This window comes from Leucopleurus acutus, assembly GCF_964270905.1.
Source record: "Leucopleurus acutus genome assembly, chromosome: 20".
Classification (NCBI taxonomy): Eukaryota; Metazoa; Chordata; class Mammalia; order Artiodactyla; family Delphinidae; genus Leucopleurus; species Leucopleurus acutus.
Genome location: NC_139162.1, coordinates 48,178,572 through 48,189,263, shown reverse-complemented (window position 1 = coordinate 48,189,263; position 10,692 = coordinate 48,178,572). Strand labels below are relative to the sequence as shown.

The following is a 10,692-nucleotide window of genomic DNA, read 5'->3' as shown; positions in this document are numbered from 1 at the left end:
TTCTTTTATTTTTGTAGTAAACTCTCTGGAGGTCGCTGGTGGGGGTCATGGGGCGGGGGGGGGGCCTCCTGGGTGGGGGCTGGGGGCGGGGTTATTGCTCTGAGCTCCCTGTCCCCAGGGGGCCTGTGATGGAGGCGGGGGCATCAGGACTGGGGCCGGCACAGGGGGAGACACGGCCGCACGAACACTTAGGTCACAGCACAGGGGCAGGTGGGCAGGGAAGGCTGGGCGCCGTATTGCACTTTGGGAGTGGGCCAGGCGGGGACCCCCTCAAACTGGAGCCTGGGGAGGAAGCTGGAGGCCATCGTGTCCCCTCCCCTCTCTGGAGGGGGAGGTGAGACCCCCAGTCTGGGGCTGGGGAAGAAGACTGGGGCCGCCGTGGGCCTGGGCCTGGGAGGGGCCGAAGGCTGTTCCCCGGCCTCAGGCAGGACGTCGAGAGCAGACCAGACAACAGAAGAAGCCGTGCGAGCGGCCACCCCGGTCCCCGCCCTGGCAGAATCCATCACCCGGACTCAGCTGCCGACACCCCCTTTGCCCGCCTTGGCCTTGGAGGGCACGGGGAGGCCCTCCTCTCCCTCGCTGTCAGAGCTGCAGCCGCTGACGTCGGTAATCTCCAGCTCTGAGTCGCTGTCCTTGCCCCCCAGCGCGGCCTCTGGGCCCCCAGCCCTCGGCAGTGCCAGGCGAGGGGCTGCTGCCAGGCCCGAGGGGCGCTCGGGGCCCAGGCCCTCCGCGGCGGCAGCCAGCAGGGGCGCAGCGCTGGGGCTTCCCCCTGCCCCTGCTGCGGGCAGGTGGCCCAGGGAACCGGCCAGAGGGTTGGGGTAGAAGTGGGGGGGGTAGAGAGGCGGGGGCAGCTTGGGGAAGGGGCCGGTGAGGTACGGGCTAAAGTTCCAGGGGTGCTCTGGGAAGGCGCGGCCGAAGGGACCCAGCAGGCCGGGGGGCTTGGAATAGCCGGTGGCACCTGGTGGGGTGGCGGGACGGGGGTGGCGTTCAGGCTGGGCCTCTCTGCCCCACTATCGGGGCTGGCTGCCGGGGCCTTAGTGAAGGGTGCCACCTCCCTGCCATATTCCACCCGATTCTCCCATTGTCCTCCCACACGGGATCTCCCCACCCTCACGTGGCTTCCCCCCATCTCCACCTCCCCACCCGCCTCCCATTCATTTAGCGCCCCCAGAAAACCCTTCTCTCAGCCTGTCCCCCTTTCCAGCTTCCCTCCTCCCTGCCTCACCTCGCATCCTCCGACTTTTAAACACACGTGCACACACGCGCGCGCGCGCGCGCGCACACACACACACACACACACACACACACACACACACACACACACACACACACACACACACACACACACACACACACACACACACACACACACACACACACACACACACACACACACACACACACACACACACACACACACACACACCCTCGCCTGGAGCCTCCTTCCTGCATCCTGTCTCCTCCCCCATCTTTGCCCTCACACAGCCCTCCCCAGCACGCCTGGACCCCAGGCCCTTACCAGAGCCCAGGAACGGGAAAGGGCTGTCCAGACGCAGTTTGTCTGTCTCGGGGGTGAACAGGGGTGCCCGGACCGCCGGCTCTCCCAGGCGTGGGGCAGAGAACAGGGTCTGCAGGGTCTGGAGAGGGAGGGGAGGGAGTGGGTGCCACTCAGACTGGTTGCCCCTCCCCAGGGGGTTCATGGCACTAAGCACCTCACTCTGCGATCCCAGGATCCTAACTCACCTCGGTGGTGAGGGGAGGAGCATCTGGCCCAGGGGCTCCCCCAAAGGGACCCGGGGTCAGCAAGAGTGGAGAGCCCGTGGTGGCTGCCGCCACGTCCAACAGTGGGTAATTGACAAGCACGACTTTGCTGAAGTTGAACTTGTAGGTGAACCGCTTCCCTTTGGTCTTGTGGAGAATCCGCTTGTTGTAGTAGTAACTGTGGGCAGAAGGAGGATGCTGATGCTGGGGGCGGGACCCAGGGAGGTGAAGGCAGAGCCCCTAACACGTGCTCTGTGCCCTGCACAGAGCACAGCAACTTGGGGAAACTGAGGCACGCAGAAATCCTCTGGCCAAGGTCACAGGGCAAGGAAGGGGTGAGGCAGGGGCTGGGATCCTGGCCTGTGTGGCTCCAAAGCCCTGGGCTCCGGTCCTTCCTTCGTGCCTTCCTTTCACTCACAAGTAGGTACTTAACAGTAGCTACACGTGCAGAGCCCTGTGTGCTGGGATCCCACAGGATTCTGCCCCAGGAAGCTGAGGGAAAGCCCCCAGGGGGCAGGGGCCCAGAGGGGCAGTGAGGGGAGAGGGGCGAGGTGGGAGTGGGAGTCCCGGCCCCCAGCCCCTCCTCACCGCAGGGCCCGGCTCAGCTTGTCATAGTTCATGTGGGGCTTGCACTTTCGGATGCCCCAGAGCCGAGCCACCTCGTCGGGGTCCTTGATGACGAATTCCCCGTAGTCCCCCTGCCAGGCGATGACACCCTGGTACTCCTCCTTCTGCAGCAGCTCCAGGATAAAGTGCCACAGCTGGATCTGCCTCGAGCCGGGGGACGACTCCGGCTTGTATGCCCAATCCGGGAAGGCAAACCCTGGGGACAGGAGGCAGGGGTGCGGCCCCGGGTCAGGGCGCCGAGTCTGGGGCTCTGGGTCCTCCTTGGATTCAGGAACCAGGAGGCATCCAGCTCTCCCGACTCCTGGTCTCTGATGAGCAGTCGCCCAGCCTCACGCATGTTTAGGGACCCGATTCCCGCTCTTCACGCCCCAGTTGGTGTCTAGTCCCCAAACTGTCCAAATAGAGGGAGAGAACTCGGCGTCCAGGGACACTGGGTTGGCAGTTCCAGCCTGGTCCCCTACCTTTGCACAACGTGGGCAGAGGGTGGGAGGGAGGGACCAGCTTCCTCCATTCTCCCCACAGCCCCCCAGGCTGGCCCTGCCCCCGGCAGGCTCTGGTCTGAGAGACCCTGATTCCTGCTGTCCCCCCGTCCCTCCGTGTCTCCTGTCCGTCTCTCCCTGAACTTCCCTCCCCCTTACAGCCCCAGCTGACCTCACCCTGGCACGTCCAGGCTGGGCCTGTGTACACGTGTGTCTCTGCACCTGTCCATGAATTTATATCTTTCACGTCCCTGTGTCCCCTTCCTGCATCCATGCTACATTGGTCTGAGAGCAGTGAGTGTCTGCGGATGCCCACGGCACACAGCCTATCTCACAGACGTCCACTCACCCTCGAGGGACCCCCAGCTGTACCATGGGACACAGGTGCACCAGAGTGCCACACTCCTGCTGGGGCATGACACACCACCCACCACGTGCTACCAAGGCAGACACACGAGATACGGAGCATCGCACACCCATCCCAACACACGCAACAGCACATCTCAGGCCCCTCGGCACTGGGATCCACTAACAGCAGGACCCCAAAGGCCCAAATGAAACACCGTGGTGGAGACAGTGAGTGCAGCATCGAGACGCGTGTGTCAACCTGACAGGCACACCCTGGGTGGCCCCATGACAGTAGAACAGCCTCCCAACCCCCAGCCCCACAGGCACCCAACTCTTAACACCCACAGCTCAGTGCTGTATGTCTCACGCTCAGGTGGGCGTCCCGCGCCCCATGTCCAGACACCCAGATGCTCTTGGCCACCCCTAAATCTCACCTCCCATCCACAAGGCCCCAGGCCCTGGGTCCTGCTTCTCCTATGCCACATCCTCTGTCCCCTTCCCCCTCCTCAGAGACCCCAGAACCAGGCATGAAAACAGGAGGCATGATTAGCCTATAAGAAGCTGACAACCATGCAGGAAAGGGAAGGAGGCTGGTGAGGGAGGGGACTCCGAGCCGGCAGACCATCTGTGTCTACTTGCTGTGTGGTCCTGGGCAGTTCCTTGCCCTCTCTGGCTTATCAGAATTTCAGGGATGGGAGGCAAAGAGGAGCAGGGTCGCATCAAGGCTGCCTGGTATCTAAAAATGGGAAATACTGCCTCCCTGCCTGAGGCTGGAGAAGGCCAGGTAGTTTCCTCCCTGAAGGGAGAATTTTTCTCTCAACTCCATCTGGGGTCTTTCTCAGCTAAGAAAACAGGGACACGCGGCCTCTGGCCCATTCCACACCCAGAACACATCCCGGGGGGAAGTGGCTGTATCACAGACACACCCACAGGACCCCAAAGGTGACAACGCACAACTGGCCACACACGTAGACACAGCACAGCCCGGAACGCTACCTGTCCAACGCACGTCCTGGGATGTGCTGTACATGCTGACACGCACACACACAAGAGGGAGGACCTGCAACCTCGGCACACAGACACATACACGCCAAGACACACAGACACATACACGTCAAGACACACACACACATCAAGACACACAGCCCCCAACATCCAGCTACACTCAGTGACACACAGATGCAAGAACCACCTCCACACACCCCAAACACAGACACAGCCCCCAACACAGAGGCCTGGGGAGCACCCAGCCCTGCAGCCCGAAATGCACCAAGATTAGCCGTCCACTCGGTTCGGAGTGCCACACACCACGAACGCGGTCAGAGGCCCTTCAGCCACCGCGGCAGGAACACACATGGCGGCGAGCTGGTGGACACCCCCAGCCCTGAGATGTAGCCACTCAAAGTCCCAAAGACACACAACACACCCAGCCCAGAGACACTCGGGTAGCCTCGGAGGTACACAGACAAGTGGGCACACCGGCTCAACAAAGAGACGAACGCACACTTTTCCAGGGTGACCCCTTCTTCCAGAAACACCGAAGGGTGACACAGAGACACACTCCAAGACCCCAAGTAACCAGGCACCAAGTCCCGTCTCTTCCTCTCTCTCTCCTCTCTGTCTCTCTGTCTTTCTCTCTCTCTGTCTGTCTCTCTCTCTCTCTCTCTCTCCTCTCTCTCTCTCTCTCTGTCTCTCTGTGTTTCTCTCTCTCTCTCTCCTCTCTCTCTCTCTCTGTCTGTCTCTCTCTCTGTCTCTGTCTTTCTCTCTCTCTCTCTCTCTCTCTCCTCTCTCTCTCTCTCTGTCTCTCTCTCTCTCCTCTCTCTCTCTCTCTCTCTCTCTCTGTCTCTCTCATTGTGGGGCGCGCCCACATCCCCGCTCTGGTGATCCACTTCCAAGCAAGCCGTCCTCTTTCCCAGGCTCCGGCTGGTTTGGCCACGTCTCCATGTCCCCCTGCCTGGGTCATCCAGTCTGTCCACTCGTCCACCAGCGCCTAGCCTAGTGCCCCCTCTCGTCCCCGTCCCTGCCCCATCCGTGCCCACCTCTCTCCAGTCTCCCTGCTTCTCTTTGACCGCAGGTCCTGGGTGGGAGCAGACTGCAGCCGGCCGAGACCCCAGGTCCTCAGGCCCCAGGTTCCTTGTCCCTCTCCAACCTCCACACCTCACCTGCCATCCAAAAGACGCTCGCGTCCCAGCAGGCAGGTGGCAGGGACATCTAGCTGTGAAGTTTTTAGCCAAGTTTTTCAGGAAGGGGTTGGATTCAGGCGACTCTGACTAAGACCCGGGGAGGTGGAAGGAAGACAGTGAGAGATGCAGAAAGGTGGGGCCGGCTTGCTGGGAAGGCCCGAGGGCTGGGGAAGGGGTGGGGGAGGTCCGGGCCAGTTACCAGGGGTCCAGAGAGCCGGCAGGGCAGGCGGGGCGAAGAGAAGGTCGGAGACGCAGCTACAGTCCATGGTGGAGCTGGCCCTGCAGAGAGGCCAGACAGACAGACGGATGAGGACGGGATGGAGCAGGCGGGAGAGACAGACGGGGGTCATGGGGGCTGGCACTGCCCCTCCACCCAGGTCCCAGCCAGCCTGGTGCCCGCGGCCCTTGCCCCCTACATCCCGCCCCGCCTGCCTCCTCCAGCGGGCACCCCTCTGCCTGCTGGTCCCCCGGGCTCCCGGTCCCTCTCCCGGCCCTGTGCCCTGTCCTTCCCTCCCAGCCAGTCCTCCCGGCAGCCTCCCCTTCCTCTGCACCCCATCACGAACCAGGGGCTCCCAGCCTCCCTCCTCGCTCCTCACTCACTCACTCACTCACCCTCGCTGGCTCCCGCCGCCCGCCCACCCCGCACCGTCTCTGCCGCGGTCTCTCCATCCCTCGCCTCTCGCCAGACCTCTCAGGGTCCGTCTCTGCGTCTCTGGGTCTCCCTCTGTCTCTCTCTGTGGCTGCCCCAAGTCTCTCCCACTGCCAACCTCGTGGCCCCACCCCGCCCCTCCCGGCTGACCCCCGGGCTGCCGCATCCAGCTCCCACGCTGCCCGGAGCTCTCATCTGTCGGCCCAGAGCCGGCCAGCACCGGGCGGGCGGCCGTCCCGACGACAGGCTGGGAGGGGGCAGGCCCAGCCCCTGCCCGCCCTGCCCTCCGCCTCACCACCCCGCAGAGCGGGCCCCCAGCGCCCGCATAAGTGCTCCCGCAGAGGCCCCTCCTTCGGCCTGCTGCTCCCCTCAGACCCCCACCACTTGGGCCTGCTTCCCCGCAAGCAGGCAGCCCTCCTCAGACACCCCTTCCCCTTAGACCTGCCTCCCCCTTAGACCTGCCTCCCCCCCAGACACCCCTTCCCCTTAGACCTCCCTCCCCCCCAGACACCCCTTCCCCTTAGACCTGCCTCCCCCACCAGACACCCCTTCCCCACCAGACACCCCTTCCCCTTAGACCTGCCTCCCCCCAGACACCCCTTCCCCTTAGACTTCCCTCCCCCCCAGACACCCCTTCCCCTTAGACCTGCCTCCCCCACAGACACCCCTTCCCCTTAGACCTGCCTCCCCCCAGACACCCCTTCCCCTTAGACCTCCGTCCCCCCACACACCCCTTCCCCTTAGACCTGCCTCCCCCTCAGACACCCCTTCCCCTTAGACCTCCGTCCCCCCAGACACCCCTTCCCCTTAGACCTGCCTCCCCCTCAGATACCCCTTCCCCTTAGACCTGCCTCCCCCCCAGACAGCCCCCCTCAGACACCCCTTGTATGGCTCCCCCCCACCGCAACAGGTCCCCCCTTTCAGATCCCCACTCCCTCGGACACCCCTCTCCTCAGTTACCTAATTCTCCTGAGACACTCCATCCCCTGCCCATCCCTGTCTCTCAGACCCTTTCCCCTTTCTGTCAGCCCTCTGCCTCAGATACCCCACCACCCAGACCTCACCCGAGGTCACCCACACCCTCAGACATCTGCTCCTGTCAGAGGCCCATCCCAGACACCCCAACCCCCAGATCCTTCTGCCTCTCACCACTCCACCCCGCCAGTCCCCACCTCTCAGAGGGCACGCTGTCCTCAGCCTCCCTCCTTTAGACACAAGCCCCTCGATACCCCCGCACCCTCCCCGTCACACACTCTTATACACACCATCCCTGTCACACGCCCGGCTGCTCAGAAGATCCCACACACACTGTTCCCCGTAAGCCCCACCCCACCCCTGGGGCACCAGAGGGGACTTGGCAGCCCACTTGCCCTCACACTTGTCCGGTCGCCACGGCCACCCTCACCCCAGCCCCCAGCCCCGCGTCTACTAAGGCTCCTCCCCCTCGCTCCCTCCAGCACTCAGACCCTCCCGGGGGCAGCCCCTCCGCCCTCGCTCCCACACCCCCATCTCACCCCAGCTCCCCAACTTTCTCTGTTTATGTCCCCCCTGTCTCTCTCTCCCTCTTTGTCTCTCTTGTCCCTTCTCTGTCTCCTCCCACTATCTCTTTTCCATTTTTCTGTCTCCTCCCTCCTTCCTTGTCTCCCCTCAACCTGGGGTGTCTCTCCCCACCTTTCTCCACTCAGCTCTCTCCCCCTGTCTGTCTCTGTCTCTCTCCCTCCATCATTCAGTCTTTCCCTACTTCTCCGTCCTCCACGTCTGCTCCCCCATCTCTCTCCAGGTCTGTCCCTCCCCGTCCCCCATCCCTTCTCTTGCTCTTTCCCCCGTCTCCCCAGGTCCTGCATCTCTCGCTCTCTCTGCACCATCTGCCTCTTTTCCCCCCTCCTCTCCCCTCTCTAACTCTCTCCGTCTCTCTGCCCCCACCTCCCTCCCCATCTCCCTCTGTCCCCCGACTCCCCGCACCTCGCCCCGTCCACCTCTCTCCCACCTCCCCAGCTCTCCCTGCCTCTCCGGGCCCCCCTCCCTCCTGCCTCCGCACCCCCCACCCCCACCCCCTATTGGCCCCTCTCATTTCCGTGTTGGTTTTGATTTCTCTTCCCAACGCTTTCAACTCCCCGCCGCCTCCTCCGGACACGTTATAACGAGGAGCCGTGGGATCGGCGCTCCGGGGCCTGCTCCCACGCTCCCCCCTCATCTCTTTCCCGCTCGCATCTCTGCCATCTCGAGGTCTCTGCCTGCCTCTTCTCCCGTCTCTGTCCCCCTCCCGTGTCCTGTCAGGCCCACGGGGACCGGCCCCCACCCCCTCTGGTTCTGTCCCCTTCCCTGCATGTCTGCCCTGACTGTCCGGGGTGCAGCGCCGCATCTCTGGGTCCCCATGTCTCTCCGTCCCTGGGTCCTCACGTCTCTGCGTCTCCACACCACCCTGTTTTTATGTCTCTGGGTCCCCACATCTCTCCTCCCAACATCCCTGTCTCCATGTCTCTCTGTCTCTGTCTCCCCGTCTCCGAATCTCTGTTTCTGTCCCAGCATCCGTCTCTTGGGGCCCCTTTGATCTCGCCCTGCCCCTGGCGCCCCCCTGGCCCCATTGATCGCAGATCGACCAATGGGGGGAGCAGGGCCTGCGGGTCTGGGGCTGCGGCCCTGGCAGGGGCCTGGCAGGACACCGGACAGAAGGACGGACACACAGCCCCAGTGACTGCAGAGGGGGAGCTGCCTGCCGCAACCCCGACCCTCCCAGTCAGTCCATGCGGGGCGGATGGGGACTCCGGGCAAGCTTTAATTTTTAATTTTATTTTGCTTCCTCCATACCCCCCGCCCCCCATCTCCACCGCCCGCAGCCATGGCACCGAATATGTGTGTGTGCGCGTGTGCGTGTGCGCGCAGCAGTGTGGAGAGGGGCTGGGTGGGCGAGAGCAGCCCTTCCTCCTCTCCCTGCAAAGCAGCTACACAGACCCACACGCCGACCCCGGCACACGCACCACACTGCCACAGCTCAACAAAGTGACACACACCACACTGGCACACACAACACACAGCACAAAGATGTGTGAGGCACATGTCCACAAACTCGTACACATCAAGACTGTCACAACTGACACACACCACATAGACCCACACAGCCACCCAGGCACACATACCACCATGTTTCACACAACAGACAGACACGTGTGTCAAAATAGTCACACACACACCATCCTGGTCATAGACATCAACCCAGAGACAGACACACAGTTATACACAGATATGCACGAGACACACAGCCATTCAGTCCCATACAGAAACAAAGACATACAACATAAATCACAGACAGACACACACTAACAGAGGCACACTCTCCTACACCAAGGCTCACAATCAAATACAGACAGAGACCTACAATCACACGCTGACACGGGGCCACACAGAAACAGAGACACACCCAGGCACACACGGCAGCACAGCCAAGCCGGTCACACACAAGTGACACGAGAGCACACGAGTCACACAGACAAGCACCAGAGGCCCTGCGTGCACACGTGCTCCATCACGCAAGGAGACGGAGGTGCACACACCACACCAGCACAGCCAGCCACCGCCAGGCCACAAACACACACACACACACACACAGAGCCACGCTCAGACCCACAGCCCAACTGGGTGGGCTGGGCACTCAGAGATAACCCCACCCTGGGGTCCTGATGCTCCTGCTGTCATCTGTCCAGCTGTCTGTCCATCCACCCATCCATCTGTGGATGTCCCAAGCCAGCCCCTGCCCCTGCGTGTGCACGTGCGTGAGGCGCGCACTGGCCCAGGCCTGCCTCTGCTGCTGTCTCACTAGAGACAGATCCCAGCCTCTCTCAGGCCTGCTGGGTGTCAGTGTCTCTCCTCTCTCTGTCTCTCTCTCTCTCTCTCAGGGTCTTTGTGGCCCCATCTCTCTGTCTGCCTCTATCTCCAGATATCTCCATCTCTGAGTGTCTCTGTTTCTTGTCTCTGTCTCTGGGTGTCTCTGTCTCTCCCTGTCTCTGTCCCTCTCTGTCTCTCCCCATCTCTCTTTGCCTCTGTCTCCTCAGGCCCCCATCACCCCGGCCCCCTGGGCTGGGGTTTAACCAGTTGTTTTGATTTCTCTAAGCTGCTCCGGCTGCCTCGGGAGCCGCCTCGGGCCTCACACCCTCACCCCAGCCCCTTCATCCCTCACCCAGCCCCCCCCACCGCCGCCTCCCCTTAACACGATCTGCACAAGTGGAATGAAAATTGATTTTTTTTTTAAATTTCATATCTTCTCTGGGGCTCTGTCTAAAGAGGAGAGAGATGCGGCCCAAGACCCTTCTCCCTTGGCCCCCTGCACGCACACGCGCACACACCCCGACAGGCACACACGTCACACCCGGACACACACACACACACACACCCCAACACTCCATCTGCACCCACCCTGGGGACACACACCTCCCTACACCACACACCCGTGTAGCACACACCTGTGCACACAATAGAGACACACAGCAGGCCCCGGTGCACGCACACGCTCTCTCTGGACACACACCACTAGACGCGCTTCACACACCACACACACAGTGTCCCATCTGGGTGCGCACAGCCGGATGCCTGCCGTCCCACGCTATATTAGCACGTGCTCACCGCACACCTGTCCGTACAGATTATGCAA

The 10,692-nt window shown here is 62.4% G+C and overlaps 1 protein-coding gene across 1 annotated transcript; it reads right to left on the bottom strand.

Annotated features, from left to right (window-relative positions):
• Nucleotides 1-512: 512 nt before the first annotated feature.
• Nucleotides 513-5,664, bottom strand: ERFL (ETS repressor factor like; the record flags this gene model as incomplete). Its single annotated transcript, XM_082862523.1, has 5 exons — nucleotides 513-958; nucleotides 1,520-1,637; nucleotides 1,744-1,939; nucleotides 2,350-2,584; nucleotides 5,598-5,664. The coding sequence occupies 5 exons, from the start codon at nucleotides 5,662-5,664 to the stop codon at nucleotides 513-515; spliced, it is 1,062 nt and encodes a 353-aa protein (XP_082718649.1).
• Between the last annotated feature and the right edge of the window lie 5,028 nt (nucleotides 5,665-10,692).